The sequence below is a fragment of the Hipposideros armiger genome, unplaced genomic scaffold (assembly GCF_001890085.2).
Source record: "Hipposideros armiger isolate ML-2016 unplaced genomic scaffold, ASM189008v1 scaffold_593, whole genome shotgun sequence".
In the NCBI taxonomy this organism is placed as follows: domain Eukaryota; kingdom Metazoa; phylum Chordata; class Mammalia; order Chiroptera; family Hipposideridae; genus Hipposideros; species Hipposideros armiger.
In genome coordinates this window covers 98,367-122,569 of record NW_017731943.1, presented here as the reverse complement: position 1 = coordinate 122,569, position 24,203 = coordinate 98,367, and the positions used below count along the sequence as shown (strand labels likewise).

General features: G+C 38.0%; 1 protein-coding gene across 1 annotated transcript in view; it reads left to right on the top strand.

Moving 5' to 3' along the window:
- The window catches only part of RSPO2 (R-spondin 2), a 155,000-nt gene extending 131,559 nt beyond the window's left edge, over nucleotides 1-23,441 (top strand). Inside the window, exon 6 of the mRNA XM_019624570.1 lies at nucleotides 18,703-23,441. Within this exon, the coding sequence (XP_019480115.1) occupies nucleotides 18,703-18,818 (116 nt within the window). The 3' untranslated portion in view covers nucleotides 18,819-23,441. The remainder of the gene's footprint in view (nucleotides 1-18,702) is intronic.
- Nucleotides 23,442-24,203: the final 762 nt, after the last annotated feature.

Below are 24,203 nucleotides of genomic sequence, written 5' to 3'. Positions count from 1 at the left end.
ACATTACTATAGTGTCTCTCACTGCACTTTGCTTCCAAATATAGAAGGCTTCCCATACTATACAGCACCATTGCTTGGTTAACACAAACATGCCTATCAAATAGTGTATTCATTAAGTTTTATTAAATAGGTAATTAGGCTATTTAAATATCTTTAACCAGAAATCCTTGGTTTTGGATTGTTATGGACATGTTTTCCAGGGCTTCAGTGATATTTTGGGAAATTAGTTGGGGTATTTTCATCAACTGGAAATAAATTAACTTTCCATTTCAAAAATAGAAGACAGGCCTCTACTATCCAAAAATTTGCTATCCAGCATGTTTTCAGGAATGAATTAGATTCAGATAATGAGGGTTTCTATAGTGAAAGGACAGAAATATATTTAAATATACAACAGTTATAAAATGTAATGCCAATGTATTCATTCCTTGAAAAAAAACTTTGGAAAATATATTGAAGAAGAAATCAAATAGTTGATTAGCATTTATGATATGGTAACATTTTTGTTTCAAAGATGTCTGCCTATCTATTTGTCTGTCTATCCATCTATCTTTGGTTAACAATGGTTATTTCCAGGGTTTTAAAAATATATACTGATTTTTATTAATTTTTAGAAGAAAAATCATGCACACCAAAATGTATTTATAATTAAAATGTACATTTTAAAGAAAAATGCTAAAGTAATCATCCCTGTATCCATCACTCAGTTTACAAAATAGACCATTATTGGTCACATCACCAAAATAGGGTAGTATACCCCAGCCTCCATCTCTCCACGAAGATCATTCATTAGACAGCTAACCACGAGTAAAAACAGCTCTGGAAATGCTCTGGAGTCCATAGCAACCCAATGGAACAAACACTTGAGAATAACCGCACAAAAAGGGGAGGAAGAACAGCTTCATTTTGCCTGCATCATCCCATCCCCCAGTCTGGCATTGCTCAGAGCCAAGAGGAAACTCTCCAGGTAGAAAGAGCTCACTCACCAGGAAAAGAAGAGTGATTGAGTCACCAGCTCTCCCAGTCTTGAGAGGCACAGCATGAAGGACCCCAGGGACCAGCAAAGCTGAGATGTATAAAATGGCTGGGACAAAGGAAGGAAAGCAGGAGTGACCTCAGTTCCCAGTGAACTTCTCTGTCGATGACACCAAGCTTTCTGCACTGAAGAAACCAAGAGCCAGCATTGTCAGTACAGACCCCCTGCAGATTTCACTGGTTTTTCCCCACTGGTATCCGTGTTTGTTGATGCTGTAATAGCTGCCTGAATCCCTTCCCACTCCTGCCATCTTCCCACGTTGTCCTGCAGAAGCCCAAGACCCACACTGGAGGCCAGTCCAGGTCTCTGTGGCCATATGAGTATGTAGGACATAAGCCTAGACCCACCCCCAGCTGACCCTCACTGCCGTGTATGCTCTCGGGGCTCGGCCTTCCAGCTGTACACCTGCATACCTCCAGCCTAACTTGTCACTGGCTCCACTGCCATGTGCATGGCAGCAAAGAGACCATGCAGCCACAGGAGGGCATGCTGACAGCCAGGGCGGCCACAGCTGCTTGTGGACGTGGACCTGGCCCCGTCTCCTATTAATGGCCTATGCTTTGCAGCAGGTAGCTGTGCTTACCTGCAGCTAACTCCTCCAGCTGTATATCCACACACCCCTAGCTTAACTCCTGACACTGGCCCCTACTGCTGTATGCCAGTGACCAGAAAACCAGCATCCATGGTAGTGCACACCAACTGCTAGGGCCTCTGCTGCTGCCCGGGCACCTGTAGTTGATCTTAGCCTTGCTTGCCCTCTCTCCCACCGTTACATGTGTGTTTGCAATTGACCTACTATCCAGCCACCTGCAGCTGGCTCCCTGCAGCCCAGTATGTGCACACCACCAGCCTATTGGAACAAGAAGTAAAGAAAACCATTCCATTGACAATAGCATCCAAAACAATAAAATACTTAGGAATAAATTTCACCAAGGAAGTGAATGATCTATACACAAAAACTATAAAATATTTAGGAAAGAAATTGAAGAAGACACAAAGAAATAGAAAGATATGTTCAGGGTTTGGAAGAGTTATTTTTGCTAAAATATCCATATCACCCAAAGCCACCTATAGAGGCAATGCAATCTCTACCAAAATTCCAATGGCATTTTTCACAGAAATGGAAAAAAAAAACATCCTGAATTTTGTGGAACCACAAAAGACCTCAGAGAAACAAATCAGTCTTGAGAGAGAACAAAGCAGGAGCCATTACGCTTCCTAATTTCAAACTATATTACAAAACTACAGATCTCCAAACAGTATGATACTGGCATAAAAGCAGACGCATAGATCAATGAAACAGAATCAAGAGCCCAGAAATAAACCCACGCCTATATGGTCAACTAATGGTTGACAAGGGAGCCAAGAATACTCAATAGGGAAAAGATAGTCTCTTTAATAAATGGCGTTAGGAAAACTAAATATCCACATGCAAAACAATGAACTTGAGCCCCTGTCTTACACCACCAAAAATTAACTCAAAATCCATTAAAGACTGAAACGTAAGTCCTCAAGTGGTAAAATTCTCAGAAGGAAACACAGGGGAAAAGCTCACTTCAGAAATGTACCATTTTACACTTAAACCAGACACACTCATATTTGTAAATACTTCATTATTTTTTCATCTTCATATTTTAACTTATTGCTGTTAATTTGGAATTTATACTATGAAGGTGTATACTGACTGTAGTTGACATTATATAAAATTTCCAGTATTCAATACAGTATTCTTAACTGTGCTTGATAGATTATTTCTCTGCTTGGGCATTGGTGGGAATTAAATTGTTTTCTTTTTTTTAAAAGTATTTGACTCTTCACTGTTGAGCAGGTTGATAAGTAGAGGTCTTTCTTTTGTTTTCCAGTACGTGGTGCTGAAGCACACGTTTTTATTTTCTGTTACTTGAACTACTGGGACTTCAGGGATCCCTGTGGTGCTGTGTAGCCTTGGCCCATGGAAAATGCCTCATATGCACAGAGGAGGTGGGCATAACCTCTGCAACTGGGCCGCCTAGGTCTTGGGGCACCATCACTGTGCTGGTTAGGGGTCTCCTGACCTGTATGTTCCTGTCGCCGCCGTCTTGTAGCCAGAAAACGTGGGCAGAGCTCTTCTGAGTTGACCCAGCTGCTTCTCCCAGGCTCCCCTGCGATGGGGTTGGAGGGGCAGGTAGCGGGAAGCAGGTGTATGCATCTGCGGCTGTTCTTTCTAGTGGGTTTTTCCAAAGTAAGTAAGGACCACTTAGGCCGGAAAGTTTTGTTTTCTGCAATCTGCCACGTTAGAATTGTATTGCTGGGCAGGCCACAGGAGAAATGGGGCGGTGGGGGGGGATGGGGGGGTGCATGTTCTTTCATCTGTAGATTTCTTTGTCCAACGATGGCAGTTTGTGGAAAGCTGCCACCCTTTGCTCAGCTTCTCTGCCCCTTACACTGGGCTCAGCTTCGATGTGTGCCAGCCACCCAGGCCTGAGCTGTCTCTGCCCCTCCAGTTTTTCCAGTGGGGGTTGCACCCCGACTCTTCACTGCTATCGTGTCCACTGGGCCGAGGGAAGCACTGGATTGTGTCTGCGGCTTCCTTACCTGTCTTTGCCCCCATCTGGTCTTCCCAGTTCATTCCAATATGCCCGCTTTCCGATGTCTCTGTGGCAGGTCACTCACGCGTGTTTGTGTATTTTGCAGGGAATCTTTTGTTAAGTTATAGCTTTGTAACTTCAAGGGGACAGACCTGGAGGTCCTGTCACGCCACCGTGCTGCTTTTCTGGTTTTTTTTTCTTTCTTTAACTTATTGTTTTATCACAGTTTGGCACAGAGAATACATTCATTCAATTTTTCCTACTGGAAAGAGCATCAGGATTTTTGGCTTTTCCTCGTAAAGAGATCTTGGGAAGATAGCATGAGGAAGGAACTGGGAAATCGAGGAAGGGTGTTAAACTTGTCTGTGGCTCCTGGATTTCCGTGCATTCCAGACAATGAATCAAACAGGAATCAAATAGTTTCTATCACTCAAATCCAGTATTACCAGATAAGTAGCTAATACATTCTTGCCTTACGGGAACCCCTTCTGTTTGCTTTTTCCTTTATGCCTTTGGTAATGTGACACAGTTTAGCCATAGTAGAAATCATCTCCCACCTTCTATGGGGTTCTCTTCCTCAACCTGTAATAACCTCAGACTTCCCCATCCTGGATAACCCCTTGCTGTCCTGCTTTGTTGCTCTTGGAACAGCTGGGTGTAGTGGGGCCTACACTCTCTCCTCGCTGATTTACTCCAGCTCATGTCGTTTCTGCCTTCTCAGCATTACTGAGCTCTTAGCTCCAAGGCCATTGATGACATGACACTGACCAAACTGAATGGACATTTGCTTTCATTTTAGTTTTAAAATAAAAATTGTATGTATTTAAGGTGTGCAGCATGCCAATTTGATATACATATACATTGTGAAATGATTACTACTCAAACTTTAACATCTTCTTGCGAAGCCACTTTTGTGTGTGTGTGTGTGTGTGTGTGTGTGTGTGTGTGTGTGTGTTTGTGTGTGTGTGTGGGTGTGGTGAGAGCACTTGAAATCTATCTTAGCAAATTTCTAGTGTTTAATACGGTATTATTAACTGTAGTCATCATACTGCCTTTTTACTTTAACTTTAATGTGTAGGACAAAACGGCATATGATCCAAATGTTACTGTTTTGTTTTTGTAACATCTCCATTGCAGACTTCCCTAGAGAATCATGTTTTTAGGACTTTATGATTTAGTCTGGTTTTTCTATAATGGAAACCTTTAGGATATGTCACAAAGCGATCTTTATACCAGCTTATAATTAACTAGTAGTGTTGTAGCAAGGCTTTAATAATCATATTGTATCATGAATAAGTGTTTCCCTGTCATTTAGGTGACCTCAGTGATTGATTTCTAAATGAGATATTTATAAAATGGTCCCCTAGACCAGTTTGCATTTGAGTTGAGTGGTAGCCATAATAATTAATCATTTCTCCCCCACCTTCTCTGTATTTCCTCCCTTCCTTCCCATCTCACAACTTTCCCTCAACTAGATTTTTGGTTGTTGCTATATTTTACTTATAAATACAGGAACTGGGAGAGCATATTAAGTCATGCTCTGCCCTTATTTAATAAGAATTATTTTCTTGTATTTTATGGTGTAAAAACTGGACCATTAAAGAAACTTTGCCATTCAGTGCAAAATGTTCTTTGTCAGAGCCAGAAAAATAGCACTGATTTGTTATGAGTCCAAGCCATAAACTTTTATCATAGGAATTTTGCAACTCTTTTTGAGTATATAATTTTTAATTCCCCAGGATTTTTAGTCTTATTCTTAAAGAAACTTGTAATTTATGGGTTATAATCCTTAAAATATATATAATTTTATGCTATAAGATAAAAGCACACCCATATTTATGTGGAAATAAACTGTCCTCTTAACCACTATGCCCAGAGATGGTCTATGGAGGGATGTATTTTAGATACACATGCGCTTATGAACATACACACACATCTCAGAGAAACTGCAGTCATTTTTAGGGTGGCCTATGTCATTGCTACTGAAACTGTCAGTGACCCAGAATTTAAGATTAAATGGTCGTTAAAATATAACTGCAGTTGACCTTCAAAGAAAGACTTGATTTATGTTAGAAGCAATTTAGCTTTTAATAAAACATTTATATGGTGAGCCCTGGGCGTTATTTTGGTGGAATTTTCAATTTTTCTATAGGAAGACTTGGAAAACCCATTAATTTAAGGCAGTTTAAAAATATATGTATCACTTCATTAAAAAGTATCAAAATATAACTATCAATATACTTTAACATGTATCACCCCCACGTTTTGTCTGTTTTGTGTTAGAATCAAACTGATTGGAAGCGATTTCCGCAAGTTTCTTAATTCCTTGTCTTTAACTGAGTTCTCTATTCAGGCTACTGTCAGAAAAATGGTTACCTAGTTTTTGAGCATGGTAAAGCAGGGAAACCTTTCCACATCTGTTCTCAGTAACTCAGTGTCTAACTTCCCTAATAGAGCAAGGAGTTATTATGGCTGTTTTACAGCTTTGTAGCTATAATTTTATCTATTTTTGATTAGCTACATAGTGAAAGGTAGAGAGTAGTTCTGTTCTTAAAAGATATTTTTTTTACATCTCTCATGAGCATTGACATCTTTTTGTTGTTGTTGTTGCTTTGGCAAAGCATTCTCTGTAGTCCTTCCTCAAAGTCTTTGTTGTGTTTTGTTGACATTTTCCTTTTTGGTACCCTGATTTGGACATGCTGGCTGAAATGGTTGAAAGCGAAGTAGGATGCAGTATTCAAGCACAGTTAAATGTGCAGTGTTTTGCCCACCGTACTTCATCTTCAGTGTCCCTTCTATTCACTGTTAACAGGCATTTTTAACTTTTAACCACTGCACTGATCCATTTAGCTTAAGTTTGAACATAGGTCCCTGAGCCTCCCCTGCTAAGATTGTGAGAAATGTGTCTTTTATAATCTAATAGCTCACTGCTGCTCTTTATATAGTTTCTTGTCAAATTCCAGGTGATGTCTTCACTGAAATTATAGTACTTTGGAATGAGCATTTCCTCGTGGAGATCTAAGTCAGCGATGATTCATTTTAAATCTTTTTCATTATGTCTTAAAAATTTCCATGTAATTGTAATTGTTTGGTTTCTCATGTTTTAACACCTAAGTTAAATACTCATAAAACAAATTAGAACATAGTGATATAAACATGACAATAAGCAATGCTTGAAAAACGCCAGATATGTATTGTGTAATGTGTGTGTGTGTGTGTGTGTGCGTGCACGCGTGCACACGTGTTATAACTTCCTTTGATTTTAGTTTATATTATATGTTTAACTGTCATACTTTTTCTGGAGAGTGAAATAAACCCATTTTATTAAATATTAGGATGTTTGTAAAAAAAATTAGCCATGTTCTGATCTTTTAATACCTGGGAATCACAGACAAAGATATTAGGATTCAAGATAACCCAGTTAGGTTGTAGACTTTTTGAAACTTTAGAAATGTGATGCCTGTAATAATCATTAGGTGTGCTGAACGTATTATTTAGAGTTCCTTGTCAGATATTTTCCTGTAATTGAAATCCATTACTGCTGTTTGGGTAGTTTACAAAGATTCTACAATGACCAAAACATTTGTCTGATCTTCACTTGTGATAGAGACTATCTCTTTTGGCAAATATTTGTTTACTTCTCTTGTTCTGCAAGAGTAACAAAGAAAATATGCCTTTGATCATCCCAGTCTTGTATCAAACCAAAGATGGTCCCAGCCTCCATTTTACGAATTTAAAGGTCCAGCTGTTTAACTGAATGACCTGTTCAGAGGCTTGTGGGAGTCGGATTAAAGGGAAGAATGTAACACTGACCCCCTTCTTCCTCTCCTCCCTCTCAGGAGATCACCTATACAGTAATACCTTGGTTTGCGAGCATAATTCATTCCGGACACAAACAACTTGTATTGCAAGACATCGCTTATTTACCAAGTTAAAATGTATTAGAAATGTTGGTTCATCTTGCAGAACACTCGCAAACCACGTGACCCGCAATCCAAGGTTTTACTGTATTATACTGCAATGGTGATGGGAGAAAGTATAGCATATGGGTAAGAGGGTAAGCTTTGGGACCACAGTGCTGAGTTCAAATCTAAGCTCTGCCACTTACTGACGGTGTCATCTTAGGTTATCTTACCTCTGTGATCTTTAGTTTCCTCTTCTGTGAAGTGGGACTAAAGATAATATCTATTTCACAGGGAGATTTTTAGTATGAAATTAGTTAAAATATGTAAACAAACCTTAGCGCCTGATAACACAGCTAACACATGATGGTGGTGGTGGTGGTGATGATGATGATGATTTAATAATCTGGAAGAAACAGCACCTTTCTGAAAGAAAAAAAGACTTGTGCTCCTTCCTGTCTGTAATACAACGAATAACATTTTAATACCTCTGGCATTTGTGTCACTTGGTCTGAGGGGTGCTTTTCTTGTCTTTCCAATTTTTGAAGTGCCAACTCTATATCCTCATTAGGAAGAAGTCTCAAATTTGCTAATTTTATTTTTTTCAACTGCAATTTTGTTTTGTCCATCTCTAGAACTTCTGCAAACCAACTAGATTGTCTTCCATAACAGAACTTGTTAACTGAATGAACTGAGAGATTCTGTAGAGTAAAGCAAGTTTCTGGAATCTAACCACAGGAGAAATGAAGCTGCTGTAACATGAGTGATCCCAACCCCTTAGTTTGAGCGTAAAGATAAGGGCCCCTTTTCCTGGGTGTGCACACTCCTCTGATCACAGGGGCAACTTGATCTCTGCTGCTTTCCTGGGGGCATCACCACAAACAGAACTTTGAGAAGGGAGTCCAGAGCCTCGGGAAGGGAGTCCAGGCACACAGAGGTTGGCTTCATTTCACAATTTGGATGCTCTTTCTCAGCACAATTGGAAAGGAGGTTGCAATTTATTCTGAAGTGCTCTCACCCAGCACTTCTTTATCCTGTTCCAAAGTCCTTTCTCTCTCTTGCCCATAACTTTTTCAGCAGAGCTTTATGCTCTAGACTTGGATGTCATTTTAACTTTGCACAGAATCACCTCTGAAGCTTAAAAAAAAAGTCTGGATTTACCTCTTGCAGTTTTCACGCAGGAATTGGTGAATGGCTAGGGAACCTATATTTTGAAAAAGCTCCCTGGAGGATTCCACTATCTCTGGCCCATGAACTGGCCTTTGGAGCCCCAGGTCTAAACTTTTTCCAACTCTTAGTTGAAAAAGAAGCATCCTGTTTCCTTCCCTTGGGTTTTGCCAAGGGCACACAGTTGAAACTGAGTTGGAAATGCTAAATGTATTGCTTGGCCTCAGGAAACTGAGGCTTTGAATGCCTTAACCTCGGGGAATAATTAATATGAGAAATATAGGTTGTAGGCCAGGCCCTTTGGGGAGCTAATGTAGCCCAAGGGAACCCTGATATCGTGGGGGACTGGGTGGGGAGGTTGATGCCTTTCTTCAGCCTAGCATTATTAATTTGTTTGTTCAGCAGCCATTTAAATGATTATGAGATCAAAAAGGTTTTGCTGGGCACAAGGGATCCAAAAAGTACACGTTTTAGAATCTGCCAGATGTTGGTTGAATCACCGCCGAGCTATGTGATTTTGAGCTATTTACTTAACTTCTCTAAACCTATTTCCTCATTGGCATAATGGAAATAATGCTTACCTTGCGGACTGTTACAAGGGTTGGAAACAGGACACGCGAAGAGCCTTCTATGGTGCTATGATTTACTTAGAAGCTATGTGCCAGGTATAGGATCTGGAACTTTTTACACGTTGTCTTTATCCCTCGTAGCAATGGTTGGGTACCACTGATATTATCAGCGTAGAAATGAGAAAACTAAGCCAGTTACTAATAAGTAACTGGTCCAAGCTCACTAGCTTCTAAGAGGCAGAGCTCTGCTTTGAATCTAGGGCTGTCTGACCTCCAAATCCATGTTCTTAATCATGTGTCCTCGATGCCTGCCCAGCCTAGTGTCTTGTGACTCCTGCTGTCCTCCAGGATAGACCTGGGAGTGACCCATCCATGGGCTGGCCAGGCACCCATGACTCTGTGGGTGAACTTGTAGAGGGAGCAATGCATCTTGAATCCCTCTCTTGGGAATATGCGATTAAGGCAAAAGAGACTGAGGCTGTTACAAGAGGGAGGTACGCTGAAAGGTCATGGAATTTACTCGGGACCAGTGTCTACTTCATAGACCACGTGTAAGCTGAAGTTGAGGGCAGAAGGCACGTGGAACCTAAGAAGAACAAGAGAGTTCATTTTATGATGGACGACAAAAATCATATGACTTTGGTTCCTGACCACTTTCAGGGTCTAGATCTAGCTCCTGTGTCTTTGCTCTAACTCCCCTAATTATGATAAGTTTGAGTGACTATCTATCTATGACTTGAGTTTTGGAAAGACTCTTACCTTACTCTGTGTCATAGATCGGCCTCAATTGTAGCTATTTGTAATTATTCACAACTTAGTTGCCATGATATACAAGCAAAGATAAAATGAAAACAGAAGGTGGTAAATTTTTTAATGAGGGAGGTTCAAGTGCTGCACGGGCATAGAGGAGGGAATGCATTTATGATCTTCCATGGAACGCGCATCCCCTTGTGCAGTGTTGACTGGGTACAGTGTTGACGGTCTTCATGTAAGGCCTGCCACTTAGGTGAGCTGCAGCCTTGGACTGATAAGCCATGCCCTGACAGAGCTACCACGAAGAAACCATTTCTGTTTTTCGTTTTACTTGTAGGTGTGTTTTCAAGTTCTATAGAAATTGTGTTGAATCCAAATTAAATAAATGCTCACTATATGATTATAGTCCTAAATATCATTTCTTGGACGTCTTTTTTTTTTTCATTTAGTTAATGCTTATTGATCGAAGACTAAGGAGAAGGTATTAAATCCTCTTATTCTAATTGAATTATCTTAAAAGGTACCTTCTGTTATGAAGTCAGCTATGGAGGAACTTGAAATTCTCCTCTGGTTATCCCATCATTGCTTCTAATCAAATGAAAAAAGTTGTATCATTTTTTCTGCAAAACCTGATGTTTTTCTGACTTAATTTAGGAGTGCCAAATGGGCCTGATGGTTTTCTGCAAACTTTATTTATTTTGAGTAATTTTAGGGTGCATAGCTGGACAGCATTCTGGCATAATGGTTGAAGTGCTTAAATTTTTTCATGATATTCAGTTACATGAGAATGTGTATAAAGCACTTACAGTGCATGGTCCCTACATACCCTATCTAGGATACTTTATAGATTACATCTTGCTAAAAGGTTAAAAAAAAAGAATAAGCAATGAATCAATGCAGTATACGTTTACAGAATGTCGAAGTTCCACATAAGTTATTTATGTAGTACTTAACAGTTCATAAAGGGTTTTTCTTCACAGTTCTGATGAGGCCAATGACTTTTCTCCTAGAATTTGGTCAGAGTAATATTATTTCTTTTCTAATGCTTTTCTGCCTTTCTTGAAAAATAACGCGACAGCGATGTCCTTATCCAGTGACCTTTAAAACTATAAAAGTACCTAAGAAAGAGAGACCTGATTGAAATCTGGTTCCAAGTCTGGCTCTGCTGCTGATTAGCTGTATAGGAACTTGGGTAGGTCACTCTAGTTTTTCTGTGCTGCATTTGCTTCAGATCTCAGCCATTTAGCAGAGTTGGACTAGGGCAGGGGTAGGAAATGTCTGGTATATTCACCATTTCTCCACCCTCCCCGATGTGGCCAATGGACTGTGGTGCTGGGAGGCCAGCTTGATCAGATCCTTTTGTCAGGAATCACCACCAAACAATCGGCTTTCATACTTGATATCCAACCTCTGTGTACTTCCTGGATCAGATAATAGTGACTGTCATTTGTAATTTTACAACTCTATCCTTATAAATAAGAGACCAAGAAAAAGACCTGTTCTTTGCAGGTCGTTTATGTTCACTTCCCCATAAGAAAATGCACCCTGGGTTTATAATAATTCTTTTCCCCTAACTCACTATTTGAAGAGCAGATTCATCTGTTCTTTTCTCCTTTCATTACTTCCCCGCCTTTACCCTCAAACGTCTTTTTATAACAGTAATGTGCAATGATATTTTTCTTTGTGCTGCACTTAAGTCTTTCTACCTATGCTTTCGTTTACTACAGAGCTTCACCTTCGCTAGAAAGAAAAAAAGGCCTCCAAATGGGAGTAAAAGGAACTATGTAAGAAGTTAGATCCCCAAAGCTCCCATGTACATTCTTTTTTTAAATCAGATTCTTTTACAGTAAAAGTGAATTATTGCCCCCTTGTGGTAGAGCAATGTATTTATTTTCTCACACACGGGAACTTGCCGGGAGTATTTGTTTTCACTACCTTGAAACTCTTTGTCCTTTACAGTAAACCTAAAGTATTTATAAAGAGAACTTTGGATATTTATAAAACCACCTCTCCTAGTTTATTTATCTCACCTATCTTAAACTCCATAGAATTTTATCTTTGGATAGATTTTTACTTTTTTTTTTTTCTTTTTTTTCTGCATGAGGTACCAGGTATCTAAGAGCTTAAGTTAAACAAACCAACTGGAGTGACCAATATTATATGGAACAATCCCAAATCTCATTCAAATTACTTCTTTGCAGTCCTTATCACTTCAAGTGAGTTGGGAGGGGCTTGGGAATATCTTGTTGCTCCTTTAGAAGTCATGTTACATGTCTGAAGAACAATGATTTTCTTAAGGGCTATAAAATCAGGAAATTTTGAAATGTGCAGGAAACCTTAGTGTTGGTTCTAATTAATTTATAAAGGTTCAAGTTATCTTCAGGACTAGCTTTGCTTTCCACTTCATTTTTAAACATGAAACAAAATGTTAAAGCCAAACGGACTGCCTTTTAACAAAATACGTAACCCCACGCCTACTAAAATGTTATATAAGAAAAGTCGAGAGGTCTTAAAGACAAAAAATGCCATTTTATACTATTCTTTTTACAGTAAAAGTATGGCAGACTTTTACAGATAGAAGAACAGTAAGACACGGTCAGAACTGGCTAATTGAATGAGTTTTTACAAATCAGTATAAATCTGTATGTATAATAGTAATTATTCTGAATTTTGAATGATTTTAATATTTGTAAATTTAGAGAAGTGCATTTTGTCTGTTATTTTTGATTTTGGATGGCTGTCACTCTCCACCAATAGCCTTTTAAGTTGAACAACTACTTGTAAGTTATCTCCAGACTGTGTGTAGATTTTTAAAGCACACGCACCTTTATAAAGATAAAATGACTAAGTGACCACTTTGAAAAGTTTTTCAAGTCATGCCTTAAAATTCAAGGTGTCCAGTAAAGTCTTTGTAGGTAGCTTGCTTTTTTTCAACAATATATAGATTTTTTTTTCTTCAACCATTGGAGGATTTGCCAGTCTTTTCCAAAGACATCTCTCTCTCTGTGACATGTTTTTTGTGAAAAGGGTGTTATTCTCTTTTTCTCAAAAAAAAAAAAAAAGTTACTAAAAATGCTAATTAAGGAACTTTGTACTAAAAACAAGGAGCCAAAATTGGATTCATTTGCTTTACTCGTTCTACCTAGCTCTCTCTCCTGACTCTCGACTGATGTAAATAACATCCATGTATGTTATTCTGCACTATTATGGACAGTGGGAAGGCTTTTATCTTAGACTATAGAATATACTGTGGCAGGTCCCAGCCATGCTTATCATATCTTCCAACGTGGACTCCTTTCTAGATAAAAGAAGCTTCATGAACTACATCTATTCTTTTTTGAAAATTTAAGTATAGTTGGTATACAATATTGTATTCATTATATTAGTTTCAGGTGAACAATGTAGTGATTTGACATTTTTATACCTTACAATGTGATCATCCCAATAATTCTAGTATTCCTCTGTCACCGTGCAAACTTATTACACTATTATTGACTATATTCCCCTTCACCCTTTCACACTTTCCCCGATGCCCCTGGCAACCATCCCTTTGGTCTCTGTTGCTATGAGTCTTTTTGTATTCTTAATGTCTGAAGTGTTGAGGTCAGTAGTTCTTAAGCTTTTTTATCTTAGATTCAATTATGATTGGCTCCTCCACGGAAGAATCTACTAACCACCACAGTGGGAAGGCTTTTGTCTTACAGACTTTTTCTTACACCTATTTATGATGTTTTAGGGACGAGCAATTATTCTTGGAAATAAATTTAATTGCTGTGGCCTGAAAATACAAAATGGTTCTTCATAGTTGAATGCACACCTTATTGCTTCAGCAATCATAAAAAGAAGAGTTCATGAAAAATTATAGTGGGACAGGTAATTTATAAATTTTTGAGAGTTATGGTAAACATCTTTGTGCAGAAATCTCTGTCCAAGTTTAGATTATTTTCCTAAGATATATTCCTAGATCTAAGTCACAAGTTATGAACATTTTAGTGCTCTTTTACACATTGCCAAATGGCTTTTTATAAAGGCTTTGCATATTAATATTATATTCTCAAACTGCATCCTGATGCCTGTCGCACCCCATTTAACTAGCTTTAGATAGTTTCACTTTTAAGAGTCTTTGCAGTGGCAACTCATTTTATTGGTGGTTTTAATAGTGAGATGTGATTGTTTAAATATATTTATTAGCTATTTTTATTTCCTTTCTGAATTGTATTTAGGTCTTTTGTCTATTTTTATGAGCTTTTAAAATATTTTAGGACCCAGCTGGCATTTTTCCAGAGAATCATCAATCACTCTTAAATAAATAAATTTCTGTTGCTACTCTTTCTTGGAAAAACTCAAGTTGCCCATAGGAGAGAAAGTAATAGCCCGATTGTTATTCATTGTCTGTAACTGAGCCCCCGTGACTTGAGGTCTGGAAACAACCTTTTCTGTTCTGCCTCCAGCATGCCCTCTAAAGTATGACAAGATTCACCAGTTGGTGGTTATACAGCCTCCTTGTCCCTCAGTTTTAGCTGCTTTGAAGGATGATTGAATCTTTTTGAGGGGATCCCCGAATCTCCATTGTGAATTTCATGAACACAGCCAAGGCCCAGGTTTCAAGTTAGCATCACAAATTTAGCATGAAAACTTAGTAGAAATTGGTCCTTTTTTTCAGGTGATTGCTTTGTTATGAAGCTGTGGCTATCACAATGGTAATTAAAGTTAGTTACATTTGTCATAATGTGGCTTACTTTCCCCAGCGTGCGTGTGTGTGTGTGTGTGTGTGTAGAAAGAAACAGGCAGCTTTTATCTTATTTCTTAGTCACAGCCACTGAATTTTTTCTTCAATTTTCATTTACTGTATTTACCATTATTAGAAAGTCTTCCTCAAAACACTTAGTAATCATTATTGAAACTCTTGACAACCTTTGTGCCTTACCGATGGATATACAGGAACCATTATTCCAATGATGAAAAGACTCTGACCTAAGCCTAGTAAGATAAAGAAAAACATTTGAAGAACTTCCTAGCATTTGGGAGTTTATGAAAGAATGAAATTCATGTCTGACTGGCAGTGGAGTCGGTATTTTCACAGCTTCATGTAATTTGTGAGTCTGCCTGATATCTTGGTTCAAAATAATCTATCCTATTTCTGATTCTAATAGCAGTAATCTACAGCTGGATGTTAGGAGTATTTCCATAAGGGACTGTTCACCTTTCTCTGTAGAAGAGTTGATAGGTTATCCTGTTGGACCATTTCCACATGTGTGCAAGTCAGTGTAATTATGTTGGCTAGAATGTGGCTTCGATAATATCTTTCTAACTTTGTTCATTTTGATGATAATCTTGTCTTGCTAGGGGTGTTTTACACATCTTCCTTTCAGCCTGGGAACACAAGCTTTTCATAACTTGTCTCATAACTTTCTAGTGGAGGATGATGTAGCATCTTCGTTCTATAAATGTAGAAACGGAGAGCCACAAGGATAGTATCTTGCCATATATCTCTGTTACAAGACTGCCTACCAACCAGGTTTTCTTCCTCCCAAAGGGAGGCCTTTCTCTATTAACCACATTGCCTTCTTTAAAAACTGCAATATTTGGACCAGTGGTCTTGCATCCACACAACAGTGCTGAAAAGATTTCCGCTGTAGATCAAATTCTGCCTGATCTTGAAGCGATTCACTCAACAGGATTTGTCGCAGCCACTCCATTCTTAAAATACTCAGGACAAAGATATGCTGAATTTGTCATTAGGGTTGGACATACCTAGAGGCTGATAATTTCATGAAACTCAAACCTTTTCTGCCAATTTCTGCCAATCTTGGGGAGCATATTTTCCAAATCTTATCTTGTGAGCTAAAAAGCAAGAGAGTTAAATCATGAGATGAATTACTCTTTGGGTGACTGATACCATACGTGCCTTTAAATGCTTCCTGTATATGGAAACTGTTCTTGAAAATGTGAAACAACCTGAAAGTCTAGAAGTCATTCTTTGAATCTAATCTTATATCCATAGATGTAAAGAATTTAAGTGGAAACATTAATTAGCATGGTTATATGTTCAATATGACTTACTTTCAGATACAGAGGGGGTACCAAAAATGTATAGACATTTTAAGAATGGAAAAAACTATTAAAATTGTAATTCTCAATATATACTGGTAACAAAAGATGAATAGAAATCATGTGTATATGTTTTTTTTTGGGGCACCCCGGGTATATAGATAAGAAGAGGAATATATATTTTTTGGTTAGATTTAATCTTACTGATTAATTTCTTATGTTTGAAAATCTTAGCAGAGTTCAAAAGAAAATATATGCAAGACACTTTTTATACCTTATGTTAGGATATGTTTTAATATTCTTTTATTACTTCGAGTTGGGCTCAAAGTCATAACAACTACTAGGGACCACAAAATATTTTCAGTTAATTTAGGCCTATTCCTGGTCAAACCTTGGCTAACCATCTTAATTCTTTGGTATTTGCAATATATCCTACATGAGAAATGGGGCTGATCAAAAACAAAACCAAGCAGTGAACCAATAACACAGAGCTGCCATTCAAAAGGGACTGCTGAGGAAAAATTTTAGGGTGGTAATTAGGTCTCCCAAAACATCTTGAGTTGGAACCAGTACCATAGTACTTATTGCCAATGGAATAATCATGCAATTTGAAAAATTATTTTATATAAATAAGTTTTCAGAAACATTGCTGAATTTTTGGCCACAATATGAATGGTTTTATGCAAATATTAAATAATGTCCCTATCATACAATATTATATCAGCCAGTAAACCCCAAGACCATTTGATATTGACAATTACATCAGAATAATATATTAGGTACGTGACATGAAATTGACCCTCTCTTAAAATGAGTTTCCAGTAATTTAGCTTAGATTTGCTGTTAGTGAAAGTGGTACACATTTAACTTTCAACTACATCATTTATATGAAGAATTGAAATGGTGACTGTGAAAAGCTTTCTTCAAATAACATATTCAGTATATTTTTATCTTAACAGAATACATTTTAAAATCATGGAATGTTGGCATTATTTTCCATTCACTTAATTTCAATTTGCTTTTAAAACAAACCCCAGCCTTTAAAGAAATGAAACATAAACCAAATTAATTTTTACAGTGTAGTGAGCAATGAGTTTTTAAAGGATTTTTGTTTAGAGAAAATACAGACCTAAGAAAACTTATCATAAAACTTTATAATTGAAGCTTCTTTTTAAATATGCTATTTTGTGTTAAGTATTTCATCTCTCTGCCCTCGTTAGGTGTGTCTCATCGTTAGATATAGAGTTACTAAATAGTTGTAACTTTACAGTTTTTTTGATTAATGATGGCTTGGACTAAAGTTTCATTGGGTAGGATTAACTATGTTTAAAGATGGCAAAATGCCATTATAACATTAATGCCAGAATTTAATGAGAACCAGAAGTTAACTTCAAGGACCTTCATAATTTAATATGAGGGCATGATCATATTCTAATTATTTTACTGTAGTGTCCTATTAAAAATAAGTTATTCTTTATCTTTTTTCTTATGATAAAAGGTTTTTCCTCAACAGATAAGAATCCCACTATCAGCATTTCTTCTCCTACCTGCCCTACTTCTGACTTTATTGTGTAATTCAACAAAAATTAAGTTTTATCTTCCTGGGAGATACTATACTAACGGTGTCCAGTGCTGACTTTCTGTAAAATGCAGGTGATCTTTAAAGCTATTTTCTGTCCTAAAAATCCAAAGATGCCTATGTGTTTAGAACCCAAAGAAAACAGTGGACATACAGCAAATGCCTATGTTCCTTATTTTTTTCCCCTCAGAATCTTATGTATATGTACATGCAAAGAAATAAAGCCTCTAGTCCATAACCATAAGATTTAAGAAGTGAAATACAACAGAGGCAAAGGGAAAACTGCCTCTCAAATCTCCTGTTGGAAGAAAACCTCAACTATTTAGCTTGTGGTCTGAGCTTCCTAGTGACTAAAGCAAAGAAGAGAAATGGGATAACATGGTGTGATTTTTCTGGTAGTAAGACACATACCACCAGTTCTTCAGAAACAAGCATTTTTCTTGCTCTCAATGAATCGTAAGAACAACTTGTCTAGGGGATTTCTATAAGAAGCTGTACGCCACATAATGAATGATGTCCTCGTGAATTTTTATAGAAAATAAAGAAGTGTTCCACATATGTCATTTCATATATTGGTCTTTGGAGAACATGGAGGGAATAATGTTAAAAGCAAGACATTTGTTTCTCCCATGGGGCAGGGAGAGGGGAGTTTGAAACTTCTGGTATATTTGCTGTAGATAGATGCTTATTTTCTTTCGACCCACTGACATGTGGAGCAGTAGAAAGACGTAAAGATGCCTAGTGAAGGGTAGCATTGTTAAAGGTAGGAGGGGAAAAATGGAATTTTTGTGGCAGGATGATATTTGCAAGACTGATCAGGCCGCTGGGAGGTTTTTAAATATGCCAGTTCCCTGTAACAGGAAGATCAGTCTCTGTTTTAGACAGCATATCCAATTTAGTAAATTATTATTATTCCATCAAAATTAATGTGAACAATTTTCTCTTTGAGGCTGCTTTTTCCATAGGTGATGTCTTCCAGATGGGCTTTGTGTAAAACTCCTAATGTTTTATGTTTTCTTTCCTAGAGAAAGAGCCTTTTCTGACACGTCTTCATTTCTTTCTGTCTCCTCCATTGTAGGGAAGAGAGCGCCCAAGCCCAAGGAGAGAAAGAACAAGAAGAAGAAGAGGAAACTGATAGACAGAGCCCAGGAACAACACAGCGTCTTCCTAGCCACAGACAGGGCCAACCAGTAAAATAAGACACAGAGGGTGGATTTGGGGGGTTTTCGTTTTTGCAAACGTGCACAAAGCTACTCTCCACTCCCGGACACTGGTGTGCGGCGTTTGTGCAGCTCTGACCAGTACCTGTTCCCAGTCATATTGTGAAAGGAGGAATCACGAGTGTGGTTTCTGTTATTTATGCTTTGATTTGCATCTGGAGACTGTGAAGCGGGCAGCTTCTGACCTGAATCAGTGGAAGCAGGAGCGAGCGAGCACGCAGCATGTGACGTGGCTCGCGTGTGCCCTGAGCTCCTGGCACCGCCATGGAGAGGCGAGCAGTGTGAGGCTGCAGACCACCACTGGAGAAGGGACGTGTGCATATTTACGGGGAAGAAGATGTTCAGCAGGCAAAGCGCTATTTCCCTTGTGCCCTTTATTTCTCACGTTGTGCATTGTCAAGGATAAATGTATGTGGATATCTGCTTAGCGTTACCACATGTCGTTCTCGGCATCTGTTACCTTCAAACTGTTGTGCGATGAAACTGCTTTTAACTGGGGCTACGCTACAGGAATTCCTGCTCAATTTCACAGCGGCTCTACTATGTACATATTCTGCTGGGGCTACGTATAAACCTCTTATTTACTGTATATTTATGCTCTCTTATGTGTAACAAGTCATACCTGATTAATATGATGTCACTTTGTTTTTAGTGGTTCCTAACCATTGTCCGGTAAATGACTGTTCTAGTTTTGCGAATTGACAAGTGTTTTGTTGCCCCCTCCTTGGAACTTTCTTTTCGTTGTGGGCTTATTTCTCATTGTAAGGATAGGATAAGCTAGTTTGTATATAGGGTCCAAAGACCGGGTGTCAAAGAATTTGAATATCAGTACACCTTCCCCCAGGCCAAGTCTCCTCCCACAGATAAAGCAGCACAGGCCCTCTGGCAGTCAGAAGCCCAAACTCCCTTTGAGTCTAAGATGTGACTTTATGAAACACAACTGAAAACACATGAGGAATGATATGCTGTCACCTGTAGTGCTCATGTAGTTTCACAGGCCAGCTAGAGAATTTTTCAGACTTTCACTTCAAACTTCAATATACGTATATGTATTATTGAAAGTAGTCCCCGAGTGACAATGACAGAGCACCTACCAGTATTTTTGGGTCACTGCAGAAGTTCCACGAGACCATGTGTAGAATTTAAGAAAAGAGGGTGAATTCCTACAACTGCTGGTGAGGTCTCCTTCATATCCAAGACAGAGAGGAACATGATGGAAACTCGCCAGGGGACTTCCAGAGCAGCTGTTTCAAAACCATCACTGTCCCCCTTGGGGAATCAGTTCTTAAAGGGATTTCCATCGACTACTTCTAAAAACATCATTCTCTTCCTGACTGATCCAGAAAATTAGAACAAAAAGAAATGGTTGCAGATTTTTGAGGATTAAAAAAAACAAACAAAAAAAAACAAAGCAAGGTAAAGCCTTTTTCTCACCTTGCGTTGGCAAAACTACCTCTTTAGCATTTTGGTTAACTTTTGAGTCAAAAGCATCTTTCCAATAATTATAAATGTCATATACGTTGTTTTGAAAATATTATTGCTATGAGATAAGCCATATATGAATGTTGTATTCAGCTTTAGGGTTTGCATTTAATCCTAAAGTGTTCACTTCCTTTCACATCTATTTACTAAGCAGGGAGGAGTCTCCTTATCAGTAATATGTCAATACCTGTTCTGCTAATGGGATGTTCTTTTCGTGCATTAAAAAACTTCAAAAGTATTTGTGGAAATGTTTTTCTTTAGAGATATATTTAGGAAAAAAAGCAACTTTAAAATTCTACCCCCAAACGATGGTCTTTAAAAAAAGAAAATCAGACAAAAGTGTTTTAAAACCTATGGTAGTGAGTACATCTAAGACACTAACCAGTTTAGCTGTAAATGACACTCTAGTGGAATGGTTAAGACTACCTGAGTTCTAATCTAGACTTAGAATACTCTGGAGGCAGATTATTTAGTCTCTCCAGGCCTCAGTTTCCTCATCTGTAAAATGGAAGTAACAATATTATCTACATGAAGGGCTGTGTTTTAAGGGCTAAATTAAATAAAATATGTATAAATTAAGTAAAATATGTTTAAGGGTTAAACCAGGTAAAATGTATAAAGTATGATCAACACAGCATGATATATATTAAGCACTACCCAAGTTATTACCTGTTATTTTTAATTACCACTGTCTTCGGCGATTTTATTTCAAAAATATTCATTTCTCTTTGTCAACAAAATAGAATGTGTGTGTCTGAAAACATCAGTTCCCTTCAATCTATTGCTTGACACCTGGACATTATTTGCTCAAACTTCTATTCTTATGGGACCTGATTTACAGCTATAGCCGACCCATATTGTAGTGTAATTTACAGCTTCAGGGTAGTTATACAAAGAAGATTGGGTAGTTTTCCATAAATAGCTCTACCATTCCTATACTGATTCAATGTATATAAATAGAATATATGAAACTGGTTTTCTTCCCAATATTTTCAGGTAGCTTAGCATCTGTAAAAGATGGGACTAAACTGTCTCACTTAAGAAATTGGAGTGGGGGATGGGTGAAATGGGAGAAGGTGATCAAAAGGTACAAACTTCCAGTTATAAATAAGTCATGGGGATCTAACACTATACAGCATAATGACTGGACTGCATATTGGAAAGTTGCTAAGAATACATTTTAAATGTCTTCAGGATGAGAAATGAAAATTTGACAGATCAGCACTTAGAAAAGCCCATTCATGACTATGTCTTTGTTCTTTTTCAAGATGCTAATATCAGTCACTGGAAATGGAATTTTCATGTTTTGCTGGAGACATTTGGAGAAAAACTAACACTCAGCCTTAAGCATGTGATTTCCATAAAGGTGACATGATTCCTTCTCCAACTTTTGTTTTGTTTTGTTATAAAGGGGAGCTGTGAGTAGGCAACAGAAATAATAGTAAATAATACTTCTGTTCATTGGAGAGAAGTTTGTACACAGTGGATACCACGTGATCATAGCATGTTTGAAAAGGCAGAATTAGAAACCCTAAAAATGTTTCTGTATCTTGGCCAACCTCATTATCCTCCCTCTTCTTTCAAGAGGGATAGCCGTTCCACTTATATATTTGATCCCGTTCCCTCTTACTTTTGGGGGACCTTCAGTATCCATGCATTTGGTCTCTTCAGCCCTTCCTCTCCCTCTGACTTAAGGTATTCTTTCTTTCAAAGGTTTCATTGTCCAATATCCTGAAAAAGTAACTTACATTCATAGATGGCTTCAACCTTCTCCCATTCTCATCTTAACTCATCCATAATCTTGTTTCTTTCCCACCACTGTATTGTAATTGTTCTGACACAAGCAGCAATGACATTCTGCTGGCTAAATTCAAGGAAGAAGTTTGTCTTATTGCCTTAATCCTTTTGTACGTGTCGTATCTGCTGTTTCTACCGAATTTGACTCGGCTGTTCCCTATCCTTTAGGAATTCTGTTTCTTATTTGGCTTCTGCAACATTCCTAACCTGGGTTTTCTACTTTTCTGGCTATTTTCAGTCATCTTCTCTTTCTTGGCCCAAATTAAAAATGTTGACATTTCAGGGGTTAGCCCACTGTTTAATCTTTTCATCTGCGTACCCCACCTGGGAAATCTTAACGTTATGCCTTCAGCTACAACCTGCATGTTGTTATCTGCCAAACCAATCCCTGTCACCAGGTCTTCAGTAACTATTTCCAAGCTGCTTCTAAATATCTTGATCAGGGACACCCGCACCGCACTTAATCTCAAGCACAATCTATCTAAACCTGAATTTATTGCTGTATCAGTCAAGAGTCCAGTCATGGACATAAACTAGTCTAGGGGATTTAACATTGGGAATTGTTTTCACAGGTGATACATGAGACAAGAAGCTAGCCTGGGGATGGCAAGACAGCCCAGAGATTAGCAACAGCAAGAAGCCACTATCATCTGTAGGACGAGAGGAATAACAGGAAAAGGTGAAGTTTCTAGAATCCAGAAGGCATGGCCATCCAAATGGAGCTAGAACTATAGCTGAGGCTAGAGCTATGACCACTGAAGAAACTGGAACCAAAGACAAAGCTTGTCTGGTGGGAGCTGACATCGTGGGAAAGATCTGGTCACAATGAGAGACGTTGCCTGAGGCAAAGTGAGAGGAAGAAATACCCTGACTTCTCCCCGCCTTCCAACCTCCAGTCTACTGCCAGCATCTGATGCTGAGGAACTCAGGGGAAGGGCAGAGCATATACCTAAGAGCAAAGAAGCAAGTGATCAGCATAATCACCAAAATCTGCCCCCTAAGCAATCCCTCTTCCTGCCTTTCCCAAATAATAGTTAATATCTGTATCTACCTAGTTGGTTAAAAGCAAAGACACCAGTATTCATCATTTACGCTCAGTGTTTCCTACATCTAATCTATTACTAGATTCTCGTGAGTCTACCTTAGAAAGCTGTTGAATTTCTCCCCAGCTCTTCACTTTCTTTGTCCTAGACCTGTTGGGTCCTCTCTTCTTCTGAACTGCTCCATTATTATCCTAACTATTCTTGCCCTAGTTTCACCCACTCCAATTTTTCATTTATATTTCTACCATTTATTTTTCTGTTAATGTATTTTTTTCTCTTGTTAAATATCCTGTTCCTTGTGAAATAAAATATTAAACATGGTCACACGGAATACAGTGCCTCTTCACCTATGTATCTTGTGGGGATCATAAAAAGATTAAATGGATTGGGATGATCATTATTATAAATCTTCAAGTTTTCCTTTATGGTACACTTGTTAGTTGATATCCCTTGAATCATGAAGGCAGAGATGTAAAGGAAACTATGGCTTTAAAAGTAGGTAATAAACATTAAATCTGATTGACAGGTTGAACATTCTGATAAATGTCAAAAAGATTTAGCCATTTTGAGTTAATTTTTATATGTGGTGTCAGAGAGTCTAGTTTCATTCTTTTTTGTGTGTGGCCTTCCAATTTTCTGAACACCATTTATTGAAAATGGATTAAAATGAGAATCCATCTGTGTAAGAAGTCAGAGATCCATTAATGAGATTTGTAAACAATGTAAAAGAATCTACTCTTCTTGAAAAATGTTTTTTTGAAAATATAGCTATTTTTCATTTTTGTGTTATCTGTTAAATGGAATAGGATTATTTAAAGGATTAAACCAATAATAAAAAAAGAAGAAAATGGATTAAAGATGACTATAAGACCTGAAATAATAAAATACATAGAAGAAAACATAGGTACTAAACTTAGGAACCTTGGTCTCAGAGAGATTTTTGTAAACTTGACCCCAAAGACAAGGGAAATAAAAGCAAGAATAAATGAATAAGACTACATAAAACTAAAAAGCTTCTGCATAGCAAAAGAAATCAT